We start from the raw sequence: 26,366 nt of genomic DNA, 5'->3' as shown, positions 1-26,366 counted from the left end.
GAAATTATGTCTGTTTATAGAATTAAAAAGAAATTATTAGCACAAAAAACAAAGCAACTTAACTTACATTGAAAGAGATGTTTAATAAAGTAAATAAATAAATATTAAGCTTTTTTTTTTGTAAATTTTGATACCCTTTAGATCATAATTGGTCTTTATTTCATAAATTAAGGTTTCATATTTTTAATTGTACAATTTCTGCATGCCATCTTATCAGATTTAAATTGATGATCTATAATCCGGAAAAACCCCTAATCCGGAATCGCCAAAGTCCCGACGAGTCCGGATTACGGACTTTGTAATGTATCTTTTTGCATGAACTCTTAAAGATGTGTGAACAAACATTCGCATATAAAAAGCTGATAATTACAAGTAATAAATATAATATAAATGAAGAACAGAAAATCTGCGTTCCCACACCTGATCATCTGAGGGCTTGGCAAACAGTATTTAAAAATTCTGGAAAATCATAAAATAATGCTGCATTACTAATACCAAACAATATGCAAGTTTTTAAATATATTTCTATCTCCTTATCTGCACAGCTTTAATATCAATTTTTGTTTTGACTATGTTATGACATCCATTATATTTTTAACAGAAATATAATTGGAAGGAAGTGAAGTAGTTTCTTCAGATTTCCAGAAATTATGCACCAGAAAAATGTTAATGATGTCATAAACTGATATATTAAATTCTGAATTAGAAAAATACATGCTATACATCCATAGAAAGTGATGTATTTATTGACTTACCAGTTGACGTGAAAGTATTTGTGAAGCAAAAGTAATCAACAGCATTTAATGTCAGCAAATGATACAAAAACTGTTCTTTCTCATCCTCACACCTTAAAAAGGCATATCGTTTGTATGAACTCCTGTGAAAATTAAAGCATAATATATTTAAAAATGTGCTGATAAATACCAAATATAAACAAGCAGATGAAATGAATTACAAGCAAAATTCTTAAAACTTAGAATAACTTGTAATTTTGGAGGAATGTACTACATTTTGAAAATACGTGACAAGTCCTACAATGAATGTGTTTGCAAAATCTACCTTTGGCTGAACTGATACACTACAGTATATTGTAGCAGTACATTAGTTAAATTAGTTTGCAGAAGATATTTAAAGATCTGCAGCAACTTAATGCACTGCACTGCAAAAATTATTAAAGTTTGTAGCAGTAAATAATAAAAATCCCAAGCATTTTCAATCATGTGCATTTCATAAATACATTCAAAAACTGAAAATGTGATTATTTGAATTTGGAATTTTGCATTATCAAAACAGTCTATGATTATCAGCAGTAACTACAAAATTCAATTTTGAGTAAATAATAATACAGATAAATAAGATATGTTTCAAACCTTACAATTTAATAAAGACATATTATTGTCATTCTAGATGCAAAAGGGAAAACATAATGAAAGCAACTTGAATCATCTTATAATACTTAGGGAAAAAAATAAAAAGAGACACAGACTATTAAATGAATATATTTCAATATATAGAAATAAAGAAATTATATTAATTATTTGAATTTAAAGTTTATTTACAACTAAACTATAAATTTAGTTTCTTTTTTTCTCTCTTAGACATTAAAATTTTTTACACACTGCATATTTTAATACTTTGAAAATGCATGGTATTTTGTCTGCATTGGAATAATGTTTTTCCATTTCATGTTATTGAAAAAGCTTTGATGCTTTTATTCATCTTATTATATTAAATAATAATGATAAGAAGCTTTTTCTAGTTTAGACCACACTTCAAAAATGGCTTAAGTTGCATTTCCATATAGTGATTGGGAAAAAAAAAAAAAAAAAAAAAAAAAAAAAAAAAGAGGGGGGGGGAGGCAATATTTATGTTTTTGGAGTAATTCAGCACTAAGTCTTTGATTAGGTTCAGTATTTGGCACAAAATCAATATTTCATGACAGCCACCTTCATGACAAACTATAATTCAGCTACAATACATTCAGGGAGACAATTAGGTATATTGACAGTCAGTAGCACCTCCAAGAGGTACTACATCTCTTCTCATTAGAATTACCGGCATGATACACCTAAAATGGGTTACGACTCATATCGGACTGGAAAGATATGAAATAGCAGATAGCTTGGCCAAGGATGTTATGCTACAATGAATCTTGATACAATAAAAATGTACCTTCTATTTATTTGATCATTCAGTCATGTCCAGACCACCTGCCAGCAATTAGACAACCAGAAGAATCAAGCTTACAGGAACAGTAGAGCATGCCCAACAGTATGCAAGTTATTAAATATAGTGTTACATTTTTTATATTGATTTAGATATTTTAAAATAGAATTAATCAAAATTGTTTTATAATACGTGCAATGCAACATGAGACTTATCTGAAGAGAAAGCTACGCCGGAAAAATTAAAAATACAGGAGCATGCACGTTTAATAAATAGATATCTCATAATTGTACGCTTTTGCTTTTCGGGAAAGATTAAGAAAATACCAGACCATGCTCATGCTGATTAAAAAGCTTATAAAATCCAGAGAAAGAACATCTCAGCTCCGTTGTTTTATGAGTTTGTTTAGAAAACTGTTGCTGTTTACTGTAGCGAATTCGCGGTGAAATCGGATTAGCTTTCTCTATTTTGAATTAAGTTTTGTTGAACATATTTAGTAGTTTAAAAGATAACTATTGTGAGATATTGAGATACTGTATGATTATTTCTGAAGAAATTTAAGTATCTTGTTTTATTTGTTGTGATAATAATAAATTTTTATTCACTTTTCATCAGACTTGTGCATTCAATTTATTACGAACCTATACGCATGCAACAGTATTAATGATCTGTAGTGGTTTACATACTCATATTAACCCTAAATATCTCTTCATTTCATTTCCGTAAATGTAACCTGTAAAACAAATAAGTTCGTCTTAATTTTTTATACCATCTACACATACTAATTATCACACACTGAGTTATTAACAAGCATCTGCATTGGCAGATAATATGTTTAATGACCATAAACTTTTGAACTCTTTAAATTGCAGCTTTTATTAGTTTTTCTTGAGAAAAATAAATAAGCATCGATATGTCTTCACCCATTAACTGGCTACAAGACGGTGGGTGAAGGAGAAAAAAATGCATCTTTAGACCTGTCAGACCAATGTCTTAATACAACTTACGCGTATTTGAAAAAAAAAAAGATTTGCTTTCATCAAAAACAGCTCTTTGTCATGCCACAGCCACCTTATTTGCTGCATTTTTTTTATCAGCTGTTCTCGCTTATCAATATGGTTCTATACGGTCAACGTTTTCAGACAATAAAAATTAAATGTTAAATAACTAGGCAGGAAGTCTTTAACAGATACCAAAAGAGGCATTCTGATAATGTTTCTGGAATGGTAGATCACGAGTGTGTGTGTTCCAATGCATGCTATTTTCCAAATGACTAGGTAATAATTTTTATATTGTAAATTGAATGAGCATTTGTTGCATTTGTTGTGAGCTTTATTCCCACCTAAACCTGGGCATAAATAATTAAATTTCATACATAAAATTTTGTACTAATTTAAGATACATGATGACAAATCAATAATACGAAATTCTTTTGTTAAGCTCAATTTTAGAACTTATTATGATTTTCACTTACCTTTTTCCCTCTCACACAAAAATTTATTTACGTTAATATAGGGGGAAAAAGAAGATGATGCAGAAATAATTTACCTAAGTAACTCTTGATTTGATAATAACTTTTGTAGATGTTTATGCAATAACTTCTTCTCCAAAGCTAACCGTACCCAAGCCCTGGCATAACCAATATCTGTTTTGATTTCAGTCATTGCTTGTACATTTCTAATCAAACAAAATAAAATCAATTATGATATGAAACATACTTGCTTGTCGACAAAGAATCCATTAGTATCCACAGTAATGGTAATGACACATTCCACATATCAAGCAGCAAATGAATTTAGCTAATAATAATACATTGGATAAAAAAAAAAAAAAAAAAAATCTGAAAAGTTTCAGTTTTTAAATTACATCTAAAGGGGTGTTATTTTAACCTTTATTTTATCAAATATAATGTTTTACATACTCAAACTATAAAACTCAGTTCAACAGCAATATCACAAATTAATTTTAAAATGAGCATATCTTTAGAATTTCCGATACAGAGTCTCAGGCGCTGGAGATAAAATTTTTTTTCCGTACAGTGTTGCCATTCCTTGCTTTTAAATCATTTAGTTTTTTAATAAAAAATTTGTTGAAGTGTTACAAAATCTGAAATCGATAATAAAACAAATTTCAAATTTAAATTAGGGCTTCCACATGCCCACATTCTATGGAAGATTACCTTATTCAAATTTTGATGGCTCTAGGTACTGTTGTTTTATCACAATGCGAGAAACATACATACATTTATGCAGATTCTTCATTATTTAATTTCTTTAAATATAATACAGGGCGATAATATATGGTGGCAACAATTTGATACAGCCTTTTAAAGTTTTCAATGCAAAATGAAATTAATAGTCCTTCAGAGCAAATTGCCTATTTGGAAAAAAAAAAAAAAAAAAAAGAGCAGCTAAATTTTTTTCTATTTAAATATTTTAAATGATAATTTCATATTGTATGAGGTCTGCTGCAAAATATCTTCCTATGGATAAACAAATAATAGCTCATTTTGGTAGACATTCATGCAGAATGTTTCTCATTAACATTTTGCATAAATGTCTCAAAGGAAAACCCGTTCATTTCGAGTAAAATGTTTGGTGTTTTGTGTTCCTACGAAGACTACTTATATCATATATATATATACACAGGAAGATCTTCAAAGACACTGATCTTGGACTATGTAGAGATGTTGAAACAGATTTTTAAGTATAGTGGAAGTTTCTTCAAATCATACATATGTTTCAACAACTTTTTTTTATGTACCACATGTTGTTAGAATTAAATGAGCTGAAATTTCATGCAGCTGGAGTAATAGCACAAATTAGGAAATTGTTGTATTATACCTGTAAACAAAATGGAAAAAGAAGAAATTGGAACATGACACCATCTGATAAAGGACATGACATTGCAGTAATCTGATGGAATGACAGTTCTATCATAGCTATAATAACTGACTTTGAACAAGTTATCCACTTTCAGTGACCAACAGATACTCAAGAAAAAACAAATCTGCGACTATAAAGCAACTTATATTGAATGGAAATTACAACAAATGTATGTATGCATGTATGCACCTTTCGGACAATTTTATTGCAATGTATGTAGAGTGCAAGTAAAAAGTAAGAAATGGTGCGGCCGGGGCCTATTTTTAAGAATCTTAATGTTATAACTAAATCAAATGCATGAAAAAACTATAATATATTGTAGACCTAAAAATTTTCCTACTATATTTTCAAAGAATGGTTGCACTGGGGCTGCTGAAAACAATGGGAGAATATTTTGAAAATTTGAAGCTTTCAACTTCATATACTGATTGTGCTTGTCAACCATCTTTCTTTCAGAAATCAGTTCCAAGTGAAACCAGAAAGGATCCCACAAATCACATTATCGACAAAAATTCAACAAGCAAAAGTAAAAATGTAAATACTGTGGTGGTCAAATGGTAACCTGATCAAATGATTTTTATGTTTGCAATAAATGCTATGTCCTTTTTTTTCAAATGTTTCAAAGATTTCCATGGATCCCAAAAGTAATTGGTTTTGACTGCTGTTGGGATTTTGCAACATTCTGAATCTTCAATTAAAAAAATTTTTTTGCTGTTAATTTTTTTCCTCTTAATTAGACTTAAAACATGAAAAAAATATTTTTGTTAATTTCGTTCAAGTGAAAGTTAGTGCGGTCATTTAATGGGTTAATGAACCACAACTTTAATAACTTCAGTGCATGTCATCTTCTTTTACATTCAAGTGCCATTTCTGGTCATATACTCCTACATGAATAGGATTCCATGGTGTATGCCAGATATACAAAGCAGACAATTTTGAATATTACCTTACATAATTATCTATCTATATATAACCAGTGAATGTTTTTATTTATTTCTCATGAAAAGAAACTTCATTAACTTCAATACAAGTCTTGCTTCAACCAAATAAAAAAGCAAATTTACAATTAAGAGCCAATTTGCATATAAAAAGCTCACACCTATATGATTTAAATCAACTGCCTATTAAAAGATGATTTTGTTAGATACACAAAGAAATTATAATAATGAATCAGACATTGAAAGCTAGTAAATGGTTAGAAATAAAAATATACAGTAAAAAAATAATTATATTAAAAAAAATGAGCCAAATTCTCACTTTATATCATAGACTAAGGATATTGGCAGTGACTTTAGAGCAGGCAAATCCAGTGATTTCCCTTTCCTCCTATCCTTACTATTCTCTTTGTGAGTAGGAGAAGGGTCTCCTTCAAGAGAGAGATTAGATATATCTGAAAATATAGACCAGCACACATTACTCAGTGAAACTATTCAGTAAAATCAACTCATTTTTACCACCTGACTGACATTCACTGTAAGTAACCAAAATATGTAATTAATTACGAAAGACTCTGTAATATAATTTTATAAGTTTAATATAAAAGGTTTCTCATAAATTTAGAAATATCTTAAAGATTATATTAAAGTGAATTGACTTATCTAAGTGTAGTTTGTACTCAGAGACTTATCACACAGAGGATTGTTAGCTTTTTAAAGGCTAACATAAAATTTTCCTGACAGATGGCATCTTACCATTCATATTGTAAAAATATGCATATACATATTATAAACTACTGTAAAAATATGCAAGTTTAAAAGCTTTTATTAGTTATGCTTTTTTTATAAGTTTATTCATCCAGTATTGAAGCAAACTACACATTTAATTGATTATTGCTTTTACAATTTACCATCAAATAAATTCTGCTAAAAATCGCCATACTTGTATTGAAGATTTTCTGCTGTTTTTATTGAGCAAAATTGCTCTAGTCAGACTACTTAATTTTCATTACAACTAAAGCTAAAATTAGCACTTTTTCATCGTATCAGAATAGCAAGTTCTAAATAAATTAATAATTTTCTATAAGTAATAGTGAAAATTAAAACAATAAAACTGCATACATAATCAGGAAATGTTAAGTGTAACTGATAGCATAATCTTTTTGGGGAAGAGGAGAAACTAAAACTGAAAAACTAAGCCATATTGAAGTTTTAAAACAAATCATTTCAAACACGCATACATTATTAAAATGAATACAGAAACATTGATTTTCATATTCCCACTTGTAGAACTATTAAAATTCTAAATTTTTTATCTAATAACTTTTATACAGTACCTAAAACGAAGATTGTTCAAGTCAAATAATTGACAATATTTTTCAGCATCTCTCTTCTTTTTTCAGTTGCAGAACATTTTTTTCGAAAAATAATTAAAAAAAAAAAAAAAAAAAAAAAAAAAAAAAACTAATTGGAGCTTTCTTTTTTAGGAGGCACACATGAGAATTGAAATTTTATATATTTCTACTAAAAGTTGATAAACAGTTAAAACTGTAATATCTTGAAAAGTCTATCATATGGCATTCATTTCTTAAACTGGAACCATGCATTTACAACCCTTCAACAGATACTTAGCCATATAGTCTTTAAAACACCCAATATCTATACAAAAAATGCTGCTGCAAAGATTAGAGAGACAAACAAAAATTTTTATAATATTTTGCAAAGAAAACTTAATGCATACTCAGACAGCTTGTTTAACAAGCTCAATAAATTTCTTTCCCAATGAATAATTTCAAAATGGTTTGATTTGGTTTGGTTTATTAGATTACAGCAAAGCACTCGAGGGCTATCTGCCTTAAGGGAGGGATGCCTTCGTGGAGGACTTTCTAAGGGAAACTGGCTCGTATAAACGTTACACATGGGGAAAACCACGAAAACACCCATGCAGCCAGCCCATTCGCAGGATTCAAACCTCGGACCGAACTACCAGTGTTCAGCGACGTTATCGCTCAGCCGCTGGTGGGCTTAATTTCAAAATGTAAAACGAACTTAAAAACAACTATGCTAGAATTATCATAGGATATAATAAAAAATATAGAAAGAGTGATAAAGCCAGAGCAAAAGCAACATAAAATTAATAATAGGCAAGATAATGATTCTAAAATTAAGCAAACAAGCAACCTTCTAAAGCAAGGTCATGCTTCTCTTCTGATTAGATTGACTCTGAACACAAACTCTACTTGCTAAACCAATTCAATTTAAGAAATATTACTTTGATTTTCATGAAATCATTTTTGTCTGAGAGACCCATACACATCCATGTCTACATTATAACTTTAATAACATGCTTTAATTTTTGTTAACAAGTGATGATTAATCAATTCATTTTTAGTTAAATCATTAGTAAATTTAAGCTGCCTATGCTTTATAATGTCAAAAGTACTATGAAAAAGTTCCGCAAAGCTCAAACATAATATACTGAAAAACTTAGCTTCATCATTTTTATAGCACTTTATGAAATACAATGAATTAAAAAAACAAAAAATACTTATTAGTGTCTTTCGGGGTTAAAATAGCTAATATAAATAAAATAAACTTAATAAATTCTGTTTTCTATTCTATTCAATTTCATTAAATGCAGATGAATTTTTAGAACATGAAGAAACCTTGAATGCAATACCTTGAACCTTAAAATGCAATTCACAAGGATATAACTACTAGCTCATACGGATATTTAAAAAATATGGATGTTAACTTACTTATTATAGGCTCATCTACTAAATTATTAAAGGTTGATATACCAAATTAGAAATGCTACTTAATTAAAGGCTCAATGCTTAAATTTAGCCAAACTCCACCAAAGTGCAACTTTTATATTTCTCAGTTTTTGAAAGAAATTCTAGCTGGAGTGTACAGGAGTCTAAACAAAACAGTTCCACTGATATTTTTCATTAAATATTTGGATAAAAAATATACTTAATAAACAGATAAACAGAATTATTTACTTTTCTTTAATTCTTAATTACTTAACCCTTTAACTACTAAAGGGATATATATGCCCCACTAAAAATTTAAAAATTACTGCTGGGTCGAAGATTGCTTAGAACCTCTTGAATGCTGAGGATCATCTTCCAATAGTTGGAAAATCAAGAGGCTGCTGTGCTCGTTGTACACAAATGAACATAGAGAAAAGAACGAATATGGGTTGCCCAATGTGTAATGTTGGGTTATGCAAAGAATGCTTTACCCTGCACCATACAATGTAAATCAATTTCATATAATAAGATACTCCACAATAATTGGTGTACTTATGGCAAGTCGATCGCTATGTGTGGGACATACGTATCCCACCATTAACTATAGCTGGGACATATGCGTCCCAGACTTTGGATTGAACACAGTCTAAAAAAATTGAAATAATTGCATTGAAAATAGTCAAAAAAATCCCAAATGCTAAATTTACCTTATTTATGACATATTTTGTTCACTTGGATAGAAAAAGCGGCTTTTTTTTTTTAAAATTTATAGTCAAAGGGTTAAGATTCCAGTTTCAATTCCCTTTAATTTTTCTAATATATATTACACTCTTTTTGACTTTATTTATTATTTACAATTTACTTTTAGATTAATTTTAATAACTCAACCTTTATTTTTTGTTTTATTTATTTATTTTAAATAATGTTCGCTGTGGATGGTCTTCTAAATAGAGCTTCAGCACTTTTTAATTTTAGAAATTAAGCCTTATATAGGATAATTAAATAGTTATACTATGCAGCTCAATATACAGAAGACTGATTGCCCCAGGCATCATACTAACATCCTCCAAAAAAGAAAAAGGAAAAAAAAAAAAAAAAAAAAAAAGAGTGACATGATAGTTCCCACTACAAATTCCACTGACACTGTCAGAGAGCTGTCACTTGTCAGCTGAAACAATGCTGATACATAATGTATTTTTCGTATGCAGTCAAACATTTCAAGAAAAATACGGCAAGATGGCAAAAAGCAGATGATGCACAAAATAATGAAATGATTCAAGAACATGGGAATGTTAGGGATAATGACTATTGCAAGTCAACCAAAAATTCTAGAGCCAGAGTTCTCAACATGGGAGGAAATTTTTAGCTTCAGAGGGGGAATGCACCCATCTTTTTACATACATGTTAAGTATTTAGTTTTAGTTTATGAATATAAAAACTATTTTATTAAAGCTTTGGTATTTATCAACATTTCTTATGCTTTTCTTGTTTAATTTATAAAAAAATATAAAATATATATATAATAATAATTTAAATTTAAATAAATATATATGTATTTCTCGAGTTTTGAAAAAGGGGAATGATCATCTAGCAATGGTGAAAGGGGTACATGGGACAAAAAATGCTGAGAACCCTTGTTTTTCAGCTATAAGATGTGAGCAGTATAACTTGTTTTGGTCAAATTGCAAGGAAATAACTTTAACATCTATGAAAGAAGATTGGAATTTTAATTTCATTACTTAACAAGAAAGAAAACAAATTTGCATCCCTCTCATGATCTCATGAACTGAATCTGCTTGATACAGAAGTATCTGAGAGTATTCTGCTACACTTATTAGAATTGATAAGTAACTAACAAGGGTGGCATAATGTTTTCCTGTAAGGCCAGGTTCTAACTTTATCGTATTCTTCTTAAAGGATACAACTCAGCTTTCTTTCCCACTTGATGATGTGATGATACAGAAAATCAAGTTACAAAGGTATTTCCTAACCAACTCTGCAGCCAAGTATGCACCCATGATGTCCCTTACACATATCATGAAACTAATTTCTTTCTTCAGAAACGTCCATAGTGTACACATGGAAACTTATATACATTTATTACATGTATACATGGAAATTTAAGAGGCATTTATCTATTTGGTCATCCCAAAAGTTATGCAGTTTTTCTAAACGAAGCATTATGTTTGCTTTTAATAATTTTGTTCCAGTTGATACAGAGTGACCTTGATTGAAGCGCATCTTTAAATATAGTTTTTGAGTTCATGTTGCATCATTTTTGTATGTGTTGTGGTATGATTTTTATCTCAGAGCAAGGCTAAGAATGCAGACCCCCCTCCCCCCAATTTCTTTTTTGGGGTCATATTATGCTTTTATTCCAAAAAAGGGGGGGAAAGCAGTCATTAGTTTAAAAAAAAAAAAAAAAGCTGATTAGGCATGTAAATTTTCTTCTTGAAGATGATGCCTACTCTGGATGACCTTCTCTGTAAACTATGATCTACTGAAAGAAGTTATTGCTGAAAATATAAGTTATACAATTCAGGAGCTACCAGACAGAATAACTACTCCAAAAAGTACTCTACCCAGTCATATGAAAAATAATATGTACATAAGCTGTTATAATGCAAAGGTACCACATACTTTAATGGAATATGTTTGCTCGAATTTTGATATGTGGTTCTTTGCTGAAAAAAAGAAAAAAAAAATAAAGAAGCTTTTGAATATTGCAATATTATGTATATGTTACAGGAAAAAGATCATGAGGTAAGCCAAAAGAACCTCTTCTAGTAGCATCAAGAATGGAGGGGAGCTGCATCCCAAAAAAGTAATACTGTGTATAGTGTACCACAAAGGAATTGCATGTTTCAAATTATTACCATCAAATCAGTAATGAGCAGAAGATAGTAATTTCAGAAAAATACTGTTCCCAAAAGGTAATTTTAAAAGTAGATATTGAAGCAAAGTGTCCAGAACTGACCAATCTTTCAGAAACAACCTTTCCATCATAATAATGCTTGGCTCCATAATTAGATGAATGTCAGACAAAAATATATTGCATATGGCTGTGATGCTTTATGCCAGGATCTCTCTTCAATACTCATCAGACTTTGTCCTGCCAATTTTCATCTCTTCAGGTCTCTTTAAAAGTCTCTGAATGACCTGGAGTTCACTTCTTTGCAGACTATCAAACAGCACATTGATAACTTCTTTGTCAATAAACCTAAAACAGCATGTTTATAACTTCTTTATAAATAACTTTAATAACTAATGACTATTTAAAATGGAAGTTTAAAGCTGTCTGAAAGAGGACAAAATGTCATAGAATAATATGCTAATGTGATTCAATGAAAATTTTTGTTTTTGTATTGCTTCATATATATTTACCAAATTAAAAAAAAGGGGGGAAGAAGAAAAAAAGAAAAATCTGAAGGTATTTAGATTATAATGTCACACCAAGGGTTTGTTAAGGTGTTTTATACTCTTGCTGGGCATTGCAGGTTACCAATTTGATCTTCGGCTCATTACTGCTGACACAATTTTTTTTTTTGGTGTTTTTAGCTTTATTACTAAGAATTGCTGTCTTTACACTTAAGCCCCTATAAAATATTTAAACAAAGCATATTTTTAGAATTAATGATAGAGTGTTAGATGTTGCCATACTTTTTTTATATTCACTATGCTCTTTGAATTTTAATGAAAGTTTCTCACCACTGCAAATATTATATGCACAAACAGTTAACATTGATGTGTTTAATCATATCTTGCCACACGATTTTTGGCATTTGAAAGAAAGAGACTCGCTTTAGAGCACTGTGTTATGAAATTTGTAAAAAAATACCATTATCATTATGTACAAGGTGTCTGAAATGGAACTATCCCACTACAAGATTAGAACCATAATTTACTTCCAGTTCTGTTGCAAAAAGTCAGCTACAGAATATCACCAAATCATGTATATAGCTTTAGGTACTAATGTTGTATCATATGACACAGTGAAGGTTTGCCTACTGATGTTGATGATGCCCGCCTGTGAGAACTTGTGGAAGAAGATCAGTATGCAACCACTCGAGAGTTTGCTATGGAGCTAGACGTTAGTGGTATGTTCATTAGTTACACCATGCATAGCATAAACTTGATGTATAAGTTAAATTACTGGGTGCCGCATGAGCTGACACATGTTCGAGTCTGGACTAATCTACTCAAATATCAACACAAGGACAAAATTCTGGATCTAATCGTCACTTTTGATGCAAAAAGAATTTACTTCAACAACACAGGCCGAAAAAGGGGTTGGTCTGTGCACGGTGAGCCTGTTGATTGCATTACAGGCTCACCGCAAAGTGCAATTTGGCTAACAAAAAGATCATGCTTTGTATCTGGTGGGATTGCCATGGTATTATCCACAAAGAGTATCTGGAAAAAGGTAAAATCCTCAACAGTAAGGTGTACAGCGAGATGCTATTCAGGAAAAGCATCAAACTGACTTTTGTGCAAAAGGTAATGTTCCATCAATATAATGCAAGACCACATGTGTCTGCATTCGCCGGCTGGACTCTGTACGGGAATGGGATCTTTTGCCACATCCACCATATAGCCACGACATTGCTTCCTTTGGACTTCTACCTTTTTTTTCACACCTGCAACTAAATCTTGGTATTAATCTGGTGCTATCTTCCATTCTATACATGACATCAGAAATGAGGTTCATCTGTTTTTGGGACTGGTGGCCACGAAATTTCTGGGCCAAAGGGTTTGAAAAACTACCAAAACATTGGCCAAAAATTATAGATTTGCTGGTGATTACTACCCACACTAAAGATATTGCTTTCATGTTTTTTTTTCTAACTTTATTAAGATCGTTTTTTGGTGGAAAACTTTCATTACAACTACATATATAATGATTTTAATGAGTCCAGACAGTGATTCATTTCATAATATATTTAAATATTTCTAATTAGACATTTTATCAAAGAAAAGCATTTTTATTTTAATCAATCAGATTAAAAAGTAGAAAAAATACTTTTAAGAAGTGTGTGTATTGTTTTTCAATGACCTGTTTAGCTACTCAGTTACAGAAAGATTAAATTTGAAAGTTAACTATCTGATGCTTTACTGGGTGGCAATATGCTGGTGCATGCAGATAATAAGTATTCTATTTGAGACCATGGCAACACACTGGTTTTAAATAGCTGAAATTGTGAATTAAAATTGAAGAGTAAATATCTCGCATTTTGCTGTATGACAATAGCCTAGCGTGCTGGAGATAAAAATGCTTTGTTTTGAATAGCGTTGTAACTTCTTGCTTTCAAATACCGAGTTTGTTAAATAAAAATTCCTTACATTTGTACAAAATATGAAACAGATTAAAAAAACAAATTTGAAATTCAAAATTCAGGCTTTGAAGTGCCCATGCTTGAATGAATGACTGCATGTATTAAACATTCAGTGGCTCGAGATGCTGTCATTTTACCACAATGTGAGAAATGGCAACTGTTGGAAAAGTGATTCAGCCACATAAGTTCTGAAACTAATAGAACTTCTGGTGCTTTAAAAAAATGAAGAACATTTTCGACGACCCAATATTATTTATAAGATAACCATAAGCTTTCTTTTACTTCTGATATGGACTCAGGCATTTATATTCATTTGCCAGTTCCTCCCCAATCTGAAAAAAAGAATAATTTCTATCAGCCCCACTGCTTAGAAATGACAAACTAAGCCTATTTGACTTTAATGATGAATAAGGAAGATGCATAGCACATATTTACATGGCAAATGAAATTACATGCAATATCACCAGTAAAATTGTTCTAATTAAATTTGCTACATTGGCTGTAGATTTAACAAGTATGAAAATATAAGCATCAATGGTATGAAATGAAATGGCTGCCAATTTTAGCATGTGCTGTAATGGTATATTTTTGAGGGATATTTTAATATTTTTATAATAAATATGATTTCTATAATTAATTAATTCACTCTATCAATGTAATAATGAAAGATTTTGTCTTTTCATAATCTTCAAAAAAGGATGAGCACATAAAAATACAGTAAAGCAAAAATGGATTTAAAGGCGGTAAACAAGCTTCAGCTGCTGTTAATTATGATGCAATAAATCCTAACATGATAATGTATCAGAAATTACTTGAATCAAATGAGAAATGGACAGAATGTTTGATAGTAAAATAATCAGAAATAATTTTTATAGTTGCAGCAATATAAGTAAGGTTGCATTAAAATAGATATTATTCAATAAACTAGAAACAGATCATTGCAACACCATTGCGTATCTTTAACATAACATAGGAAAATTCATTAGTACACATACAAACAAACAAACAAAAAATAAAGAAGAAAGTTGAGCAAACAAAATATAAAAAACACGGAAAGGTACAGCTAGGGCAAATATGCTTTTCTCTTACTAAAAGAGTATTCTACACTTACCAATATTTGTGAGTTGACTAACAAGAGTGCTTAATGCACCAGTTTTGACTAGAAGTAAGCCTATATTCCAAAATGGTTCAGGACGAGCTGTGTAATGAACTTAAAGTAAAAAGAAACCAAAATAAAGTAACAAAACAAAACAAAACAAGAGAAAAAAAAGAAGAGAGATGCAGAGAGAAATGATGCTAAAAAATAATATATATATATATGTAAAAATAATTTGTGACAGTTGCAGTTTAAATTTACAGATCATTTACATCAAATACAATGTCTTTACTATATCAATATATGCTTTAAAAATGCAGCACATAAATTTTAAGCAACTCAATGTCTCATATCCAGATATTTTTTGAAAATGTCTCTTTACTTAACTCCCATGCAAAAAACAAATGCTTTATGAAGAACTCTGTAATAACATCTGCTATGCTAGCTTTTGAAGTTAATAAGTATTGTTATATATACTACATAACAACAACAACACGAAAAAATTACAAAGATCAGATTGAAATCAAAAACTGCCAATACTGTTCTGGCTTTACATTTTTTTTTTTTTGGTAAAGGTATTAATGAAGAATATCATGGCAGTTGATTCATTCTTATTTATAATATTAGCCAACATTCAAAAAATAATTTAATAACTTAGCATGACTGCGAATCTCCTGTATCTTTTTCTCTATGTGAGCTGTTTCACAATTGGCTATTCCATTATCATTCTGAAAATACTTCTAGCTACCACAGAAAGATGCATATAGCCATAAAATCCCAAGTGCTAAACTTCTTTTAATATGTGAGATGCTTCTACTGTTATTTTATTGAATTTGAAACAGGAAACATTATTGACATTCTGTTGTTCCATGGCACGAGTACATGCTACTATTATCACAATGCCTTTGCACCGTTTCTTAGAAATATCATATAGCAGTTTGTGGCTGTTCACTTACTAGACAGTGACTGCTGCTTCTGAAAGTGATGATGCAGTTTTCATGATGCAATTATTTTATATGCTCTGGAAATTTTAGGTTTTTGTGATACAAGTTGTGTAAATCATCTCAAACATAGAAAACCAAAACAAATTTACAATCAAGGCCACAGAATAAATAAATAGAGATGCCCATAATAGCCCTTACTATGAATTAAAAAAAAAGGTGAGATAGATAAAACAAATGTAGAAGTCAGAAAATTACAATGAAATCTGGCACGACCAGTTTTATTTGCACCTTCTTCAACTGCTAACAGCTAAATAAACTTCAGACCTTATGATACAATGAAAATTATCACCAGACATAAGTACTACAGTTCACAAAATAGTTAACCTGTGGAACTATTATATAATATGATGAACTGTGTTTAAGTGCAGACACCTTAATTAGAAGCAAATATTTTGACATATTTTACAGAAAAAAATATTTTTTAATGGTTGAAAATTTATGAATACACCATAGGGGGTTATAGGGGGTTAATCAGAGACACAGCATAAGAGTCAAGTGCTAATGAAGTGATATCCATGAATAAAAAACAAAGTACACATTAGAATAATAAGTATATCTTGTAGTAACATAATTATTTTAAGTGAAGAGGACCACACTGAAATTTGACAAGATAAATTTCTTATTTAGACAAGGGGAAAAAATCAAGCAGAGGAAAAAAGTGCAAAATGCGTTTACTTAAAAAGCAGCCTATTAAATTTCCCTGAAAAATATCATTATGGCTCTTCTTAAACACTACATAAATATTGGAAATTTTCAACTATTAAAGCTGGCAAATATCTAAAATATGAAGATATTTTTATACTGTATTATATTTACAGTTTGAAGCGCTTTTTTTTAAGACACTTATATTTAGACATTTAAAATCAATTATGATTCTTTAGTTGGATGAAGATAATATTTTAGTTAGTCATGACAAAAAAGCAGACTAATTTACTTCTAAAACAAAGAGAATTTTTCATCTCTATCTCTTGAAATACACTGAAAAATTTTCTTTTAAATTCAAACAAAGGCTGAATATACCAATTAAAGTTTAAAGCAGCAGACATATATTTTATTTAGGATTCCATATAAGCAACTGGAAAAGGAAATAAATCAGTATTAAAAAAAACAGAAATTTTGAATTTTTTTCTTTTTAAAGGCAAAAATATTTTGCAGATTCAGCAAGTTAATTCTGCATGAAGTTAAGACATGCTGTTTATAAATAAAGATTAGTATTTTTCTTTAAGTAAGATGAAAAGCATGCCCAAAAGTAGCTGTTAAGAGTAAGAATCAAAAGCAAATGCAAGAATAAAAGGGCAAAAATCAAAATAACGAAAATTTACATAATGAAACAACATTACAAATAACGAAAATTTCGGCCACAAAAATTTTTAATATTAAATTAAAACACATTAAATAAAATAAAATAAAAAAAAAAAAAAAAATTAAGTATTTTTCTTATTTCTTTTTAAACTTTCGAATATAATAATTATTTTATAGGGAAAGAGAATGGTAAAATATCAAAGTGTATAATACACAGAGCGAATATAATTATGCAAGTTTACATTGTAAGAATAAGAAAGTGCAAAATTAAAAAGGCATTAAGGAACTTCAATACACTTGTTTGCATGCCAAAAAGAAACATGAATTATACAGAGTGATTCTAAATTGTTTTTACAAATTAATGGGGGTGATAATACCCATCCAGACGAGCAATAATCACCATAGAACATAGGGTCACAATCTACTCTGAGAGGCAGAAATGGTGAATATTAGAATTCCAACCTGAACTTACAACAGTGTCGGAAAAGCGAATGAACGAGACCAGAAGTTGCACAATGAGATTTATTGTTTAGTGAAAAACTCGCAGTAAGTGCTCAAAATGCAGACCACGTGTGTCATTGCACAGTTGACATTGGCAAAGGAACAACAGACGCATTCTCTCGAAGATTCCTGGTGTTGTGTTAATTTTGTCCGTGGCAACAATGATTCTTCCCTCGAGATCTTCAGCTGTCTCTTGTATACTAAAGATTTCATGTGCCCTCAGAAGAAAAAGACTAGTGGGCTGAGGTCCAGTGAGCGAGAAGGCCAAGCCACAGGTCCACCCTGTCCAATCCTTTGTGCAGGATACATCGCATTCAAAAATTTACAGACCATGACAGAAAAATGCGCTGTGACTCCATTTGCATAAAACACGTCTCTCTGGATGGGGAGCAGAAAAGCCTGCAATAAACTGGAGGCACTTGTTCCAAGAAGATATGGTATATTGCGGCAGTCAAACGGTCTAGCATGATGTAACGGCCTACCAGGTAACCAATCATCTAGGATACCTGCCCAGGCGTTCACGAAAATTTTCTGCTGGCGCTTATGAAGGGTAATGCAGTGGGGATTGCTAGCAGACCAAATGTATTAATTGTGTACATTGAAAATGCCTTCTCTGCTGAATGTTGCCTCATCACTAAATAATATTAATGCAGGAAATTGTGGATCGTTATTCCTCATTCCAAACATCCACTACACAAAGTCTGCCTGGCAGGGATAATCATCTGTGCCCAAAGGCTGCACTTTGTGCACGTGGTAGGGATACAATATGCCACACCACTGGCTAAGAAATACCCATTTTGTATGCCCTGCTTGCATACTTGTGGAAGGAGCTGCTTCAAATCTAATCAAAAGTCGTTCTTCCATTTCTGGTGCTCATGCACTTGCGAACGTCCTGCAATGCTTTTTGAGATGGCAAAAGAACTGCTTTCGCACAGTCTTCGATCAACACCGGAAAAGGTTGGATGACTTGGAATCCAAGGAGTTGTAACTGCTGTTCATACAATCTTCATGCTTCATCATATGTGAGGAGAATATCTGCCAATTCCTCATATGTTGTGTACTCCACCATAAAATTTACAAAACGTTTCGGATGATGTTATCAAGGTAATACTTGAAGCGACGATGTTGTGCCATTTTCACCGACACCATTTGCTCTAATTGGCTTTCTTCTGGCACCGATTAAGAGCAAAATGCTGCTTCTTTTCAGTGCAAATTTGCAAACAGTTAATTCTCGACAGCCTTAAGAGTTACTCTCCTTGTTCTTCCTCAATGCACTCTCTCTTTTCTGCCTTTCAGAGTGGATTGCGACCCTATGTTCTATGGTAATTATTGCTCATTTGAATGGGTACTATCACCCCTCTTAATGTGTAAAAGCAATTTAGAATCACTCTGTATACTAATAAATTTTAATGCCCATGCTACTCAGCAGAAAAAACTCAACCTAACTGCATGCCATACAATTATTTATTAAATACTTTTTTCTCCTTTAGTTAGAAAATGAAATGAAAGATTTAATATTGTAATTTTTAGCCATTTGTCATTGAAATATTCGAAATGGTTCTATAAAAATGTATGAATTCTCTGTGTAAATGAGCAAATATTCATACTTATAATTTTTTTTTTTTTTTTTTTTACTTTGTGAGAATACAGCATAAGTGTTTTATAAACATGAAAATATAACAATTAAAACATCAAAAATTATGAAAACCAAAAATAAAGTTTACTTTTAACTGCATTATTAGATCACAAAGCATAAAGCAGGAGGACTTTTCAGACAGCACAGATAACAATGCTACTCAAAGGGGATTAAAAAATGGTACTATATTTTCATGCAAAAATTTCTAAAATTACTGAAATTTTTATAAAGTATTTTCTAAAATAAAAGTTTATTATCTGATAAAAGTTAAACAGATAACAATCTAATTAGATCTACATTGTACCATATAATATTAAAAATAATCAGCAATTAACTTTTGACTTGATATTTTCAAATGTTAAGACATGCTGTTCATTAGAACTGAAGCTCTGAACTCTGAAATACTAACCAATTAATATTTCCAGAAGAATTTTAAAAAGCAGTATATGGACAATTTTAGGAATGAAAACCAACAATTTAAACCTAGCAAGTATTTTTTTCCCCATGATATGCTGAGTGTTAAGTATCAAAAAACATTAACTATAAAATTTTAACTCTTCAGAAATTATGAAAAAATTTTTATGCATCAAAATTGCCCTTCAATAATTTAAAAACATGGCAAGTTTAATAATTTTAAAGTATTAAACACAGAATTGCAGCTCTTTGATTTAAAGTACATTTAACCCAATGTTATGCAAAACTATTTTTATTTAAAAAAAAAACGTAATTTTGTAATTAACATTTTTTGACACTTAATTTTAAGACTGAGTGCCAAGAAGAAAGGTGACAAACAGTACGCAAGTTTTGTAAATGGTTGTACAGATTAAGTAATTTCCTTTCAATTTCTATTATTAATAAAAAAATATTAGGGATGGGACATTGAATGCCACAAACCGTGAAAAATATTCAAGATTTGAAAATTTTAATCTTCACACTTACTCCATCACTTAAATATTTTGAATTCTCACCTAAAATTTTTTTAAATTTAACTCAGAACTCTGGAAAAGGTAAGTTTATTTATTTTTAACTATATAACACACAATAGCACAGTTTATTAAAAAATACTGCAGTAATTTTAAAGAATTTGCAACATCCACTTCATCTTGTCGCATTCCTGAGTGCCATACCCATAGTTTTTAAACAGACTTAGCATTTAATGTTTAGAATTGAATTGTATTAACTGAAATAATTCTTTGCCCTCTACAATTACTTTTGCTTAAAATAATTATAATATTATATTTTAAATGTTATTCAAATACTTTTTTTTGCAAAATTATATTGATAAAATTAATTTCAAAATTCAACAATTTAATTTTGTGCAGTCTTAACCAAAATTCATTTGTACCTTTTCAATAAATATAGTACTTTTTAAACTGCAGATTAGAAACAAATTTCAAATTTTATTATAATGAAATAATTTTATTATTAAAAAAGTTTCTTCTTATTTTTACATAAAGGATTCAAGATATTTAAGATTTCTAAGCTTTCAGAACCTTTTTGCATTCAAATACCAGAAAATTTAGGATTTGTCCCATCCCTAAAAATGCCATAGTCTGCAATAGGAAATACATGGATACACATGCAAATTACTAGTGTTAAAGTAGAGGCAAAATGTTATTTCACCTACAATCAATCCTTTTCCTTAGAACACACCAAGCCAATGCTATAGGAAATAAGAATAAAAGTAGCAGAACAGTTAGGAAAGATACAGTGAAAATTTGCAAAGATTAGTATATAGAAGTAGTAGTTTAGATTTTAATATGAAATTCAGAGGAATTAAACAAGCATACTACAGTTTAATTTCTTATCATAATAATCAAAATAGGAATAAAAATAGAGATAAAGCAGTTATGTATATTAAAATGAATTATTAAGCTAATCAAGATGAATTACAAAATAACCTCTTTTTTGTTTTGTTTTTACACTTCATTCTATTAATTTATTTACTATGTATATTTCTAAATTAAAATTAATATCTTATAAATAGTCAATTGAAGAAGATCTAGAAATTTATGCACATTTCTTATCAGAATTCATGTTGGTTTTCATTACCATCATCAGTATTCTTGTATCTACAGCAACAAATTTTCCTTTCCGCTGAGCTTATAAATTTTTGCTACACACACTTCAATCAAGATTTCAATGCAGCTATAAATACTTCAAAGAGAAAATAAAACCACTACAAAGAAATGATATGAAGATGATTATGCTATCACACTGCCACTAGCCAAAACATACAATATGCAAATGCAGAAATCAGCCTTTCTAATACTGATTTTAAGCACATGACAAAATCATCAATTCTAATCATTTCTAAATATTTACTTGATATTACAGGAATATAGACTCAAAGTTTTTATAGAAATGACTTTCCATAAATTCCAAAATTACAAGTTGTTCTATACCAGGATTATACACAAACCAGAATGCCTAAAGGGTCGCATATAATTTCATGCTTTCAGTGGGTACTACAATTTAAAATTAAAAAAATTCTAGCTATTGATTCACCAACAGTTAATGAATAATAAGCAAATACATTGACTATATGCAACAATTTTAATCTTTATGTGACATGAAGTGACAGCAATATGTATTCCATATTTATAGTATATATTATTGTGTTTCCATATTTATAGTTCTAATTTAGTTAATACATTAAAGATTTTTAGACATAATCACATTCTAATTTTTTACCTATCAACATCAGTAAATTGTCATGATAATACTGTAATTAACCAAGATATATCAAAGCTTATTTCTATGCCATTTTTAAAGTGTTGCTGTTTTTAAAAGGGCACTTAAATTCCATTCTTCTGACACAAATAATACACATTTCTTCTGTGACTTGAATAATCTCAATTCTCCTCTCCATTCAACTAAATAAAGTACATTCTTCTTCAATTATTTATTTCTTACATATGGTCTAGTTCTAAACAACTTAAGTGACAATGGAAAATATCAGACTGGAATACCTACAAAAGTAGGTATGACACACTAAATTGAATACATCCATTTTTGTAATTTACAATGTCATTGCAACAAAGTTAGGAAGGTATTGGCTGTGCTTATGAAGCAAAGCCATACTGTTGCATTCTACGGGTTTGATGTGATTGATGACAACACTTGATCAAGAATCGAAACACAAGTTATATGTCAGTAATCAGTTCTGTCAGGACAGTTCCAAAGACATATTACAGTCATTGAAAAATAATGACAAACATGCTGAAACAATCAGCAACACAGCCTTCAGGCTAGCAGGCTATAACGGTGTTCATCGCAAAGCATTAAGTACAGCTATGACTCGGTCGATCGCTATCCAGCTAATCTCTAAACTCAAGACAGTACTACTGAACTCAGCATACTCTCTATTCCACGTACAGGCAGGGTATATATAGCTTTTCACATACCTTCAAGAACATTCTCGAGGAAACTGCTAAGAATTAATTCCAGAATGTCCTCGTTCCATCTACGGCATTTTGCCAATTTTTTCACCAAATGGGGGATTTCATGCCAAATCTGGCAACCCTGTCCTTTTTGGCCCCTTTTGGCAGTGTATTTTGCAACAATACTGTATTTGTGTGGATTGCATTGTTTCTGCACAATTTGTTATTAAACTGAATTCGTTAAAATTATCATGTTAATATTACGTAAATAGGACCCAAGCAAGGTTTATCAGAAAATTTAAAACATGCCACAAATATTTTTTTACAATAGGCTGCATGCAGCTCCTGGGTTTTAAGCTGTATAATGACTGCCCTATATACATACAAAAAGCATACCTTTTAAGCTGCAGAAAGATAATAATTATGATATAATCTGTTTGAAAAAAAACAGTTTTTTAATAAGTTTGTATGTGCTCTTAGAAAACCATTTATATTTAACAATTGCTAAACTAGAAAAATTTGATAATAAATTTAAAGATTCCTACTACACTGCAACTATTAGAATGATAAACAGATATTCAAATATTAAAATATATAAAAGAAGTCTATCTTGAATATGTTTAGTATAACTTACCTGGAGTTAAAAAATTAGGATCAATGGGTTTACCCGATGATTTACATTCTTCAACTTCTAGATAACTCACCAGATGAGACCATAAAGCCGATTTACCCTAGTAAAAATTTACCCCAGTTTGTTATAATATACTAAGAACATCAGCAAACTTGAAAACACTATCTGTTTGTTCTCAAGCACCACATAAAAAGCTAAAAGATACTAATAGAACACATTAAAAAATATAAATATCTTCAGAATTTTCTCAAAATTTTATATGTACCACATTTATTTTAGACAGTCATTCACATTATTTGTATTAAAAAATTTTGGTTCAAAATTAAAACAGCACTTTATTCTTAAAGGATTTCAGGCACTTTCTGATTATCAGATCTCCCATTAAAAAGCTGCAAAAAGTATTCATATGGCAATACAGTGTGTCACCAAAATAGGCAACCCATGATGTCAGAAAAAAGCATTTATTTGACAACCCACATATAAAGTGGAAAACGTCTGTTTATTTATACTTTTGAAATTTAACACAAATTTTCCGCTAAGTATTTATTTTTGCATCGAGTTTATTTGCTTTTTTCATAATGAATCATAACGGGAATGTGGAGTTTGCTGGTTGATGAAAAAGAAAATGTATAGTGAGTATTTCTGCAAAAATATGGCAGTTTGCAAAACAATAAAGAATGCACAAATTCACATTCTGTGAAGATGTATATCTTAAATGACACAATTTCAGGAAATGAAAAGGGGAAAATGGCAAGTAAAGCGCTAGAATTCAGATCGGAAATTGATTTGAAGATAGCCACATGTGAAGAACAACTGTCTATTTATTGCTGCTAACCGGTGTACAATGCTGAAGTTGTGTGCAGTTTGTCCAATTCTCATATTTTTTTAGTAAAAGCAGACTGCTACAAAGGAAGAATAACAGTGCAAAAAAAGAAGTCTCAAATGAATTTCTCAAAAAGTTGTGTGTGTTATTATCTTGATTTTCAAATTTAATTGATTGACCACTCATTTATTGAAAGCAGCATTTTACTGCACCAAATGGATCCTGCCTTTGTACAATAGTATGGCAAAAAATTAGTCACCAATGAATTCATCATTGCTTATTAAAGTCAGCACTTAATTTGTGACTTTTCATGAGTGTGCAGATAATCAGAAAAATAGTGAACTTCTACATTTACTTTTATTTCTACAGAAAGAATTACCTGTTTAGATTGAAGGCCATGAGCCCAAACTCTTTCTAGTAAATCACATAATCCAGCAATTAGTGTATTTTCTTCAACACCAGTTATGCTGATCTCATTGTGACCTAATTCTACAGCTTCTTGACCCATTTTTTCAACAAGCATGCGCTTAGTCTGTGTAAAAAATAAATAAAGTAAGAGAAAATTAATTAAAGTATAACATTTAAATATTAGTTACAACTATGTGAATTCATTTGTAAACCTGATAATAAATTTTTACAATTATTCAACTGATAACTGCAACAAAATATCAATTACCAATTTTTACATGTAATTTTAATTAATGCTACTTGATATTTGTTTAAAACAAAGAAAAAAATTTCTCTTTAAATTCAGTTTAAAAATATGTATTAACTTAGCTATTTTACAAGTGCTGATGAGTTCTCACATCATGAGACTGGAAAAGCTCCTCATTATAGAAAACCAGATACTGATGTTCTCTTGAATTAACTTTTCATGCTTTTGTTTAAATCATTCTCACTAATTATATAATTAAATTACCCTTTTATATTTACTGTACACTGGGTCACCTACTGAAAGAAAGTAGTTTGTGTTTATGAAAACAGTAGGGTGGCAATGTCACATCCCATTATTACTTCTCAAGTAGTTACAGAAAATTAGTAATAGCTTATGAACAAACATAACTGAAAACATAACCTTACTTTTCAGACATTACCTTAATAACAAAAAGAAAACTTTAAAACTTACCATTTGCATTATTAAAGAAAAGTACTTTTTTTAATACGAGGGCCATCCAGGAAGTAGATTACGTTTCCGTCTGTGTCCGCTAGGGGCGGGGCTAGCGCGGCCATCTTGGGGTCAGAGCGTTGCGCAGCTCAGTCTGCATCTAGCCGTGCTAGTGAGAGGTTCGTGCTGTGCTCCGTTCAGATACTGTGACGGTTTGAAATGTCTGCGTTAATTGAAAATCCCGCAAGCTGCGAGGTGCGCTCAGTAATAAGGTTTCTGACTGCAAAAAACTGTAAACCGATAGAAATCTATCGGCAGCTTCGTGAAGTGTATGGGGACAACATTATCACTGAAGGTGGAGTGCGTCAGTGGGTCATAAGATTTCAAAATGGCCGAACCAATGTTCACGACGAAGATCGAAGTGGGAGACCCAGCATAGTGACCGCCGAACTTCTCGAAAAAGTCGATGCTAAAGTCCGTGAAAATCGAAATTTCACAATAACGGAACTTTCTTTGAGTTTTCCACAAATTTCGCGAAGTTTGTTGCACAAAATCATCAGCGAAAAGCTTGGTTACCACAAGTTTTGTGCAAGATGGAAGGCAAGAAGAGGTAACGAAGTGGTTGAAGGCGCAGGCGGCCGAATTTTTCGACGAAGGAATTTCCAAGCTCGTACATCACTACGATAAATGCCTTAATTTGTATGGTGACTATGTAGAAAAGTAGTATTTGAGTGTGGCTTTCATCTGTATATAATAAAATTTGTTTCCTATACTTTGTTTATTTTTTTATTCCAAAACGTAATCTACTTT

The 26,366-nt window shown here is 30.6% G+C and overlaps 1 protein-coding gene across 7 annotated transcripts in view; it reads right to left on the bottom strand.

Moving 5' to 3' along the window:
- pns (DENN domain containing pinstripe) overlaps positions 1 to 26,366 on the bottom strand; it is a 116,768-nt gene that overhangs the window by 39,164 nt on the left and 51,238 nt on the right. For 4 of the 7 annotated variants that reach the window (XR_015040440.1, XM_035358893.2, XM_085814043.1 and 1 more), the window contains 7 exons: positions 24,831 to 24,983; positions 23,632 to 23,728; positions 21,242 to 21,277; positions 15,187 to 15,285; positions 6,309 to 6,441; positions 3,715 to 3,843; positions 756 to 877 (listed from right to left, as the gene is read on the bottom strand). Coding sequence is in view for 6 of the 7 variants with exons in the window: in XM_035358893.2 (XP_035214784.1) it covers positions 756 to 877; positions 3,715 to 3,843; positions 6,309 to 6,441; positions 15,187 to 15,285; positions 21,242 to 21,277; positions 23,632 to 23,728; positions 24,831 to 24,983 (769 nt within the window). In the remaining variant the exon portion in view is untranslated. The remainder of the gene's footprint in view (positions 1 to 755; positions 878 to 3,714; positions 3,844 to 6,308; positions 6,442 to 15,186; positions 15,286 to 21,241; positions 21,278 to 23,631; positions 23,729 to 24,830; positions 24,984 to 26,366) is intronic. The other 3 variants (XM_085814046.1, XM_085814045.1, XM_085814047.1) reach the window with 3 other exon arrangements.

The sequence above is a fragment of the Stegodyphus dumicola genome, chromosome 3 (assembly GCF_044657685.1).
Source record: "Stegodyphus dumicola isolate Sdum_Otavi_A_Nest chromosome 3, ASM4465768v1".
NCBI lineage: Eukaryota > Metazoa > Arthropoda > Arachnida > Araneae > Eresidae > Stegodyphus > Stegodyphus dumicola.
This window is presented reverse-complemented; position numbering and strand designations above follow the sequence as displayed.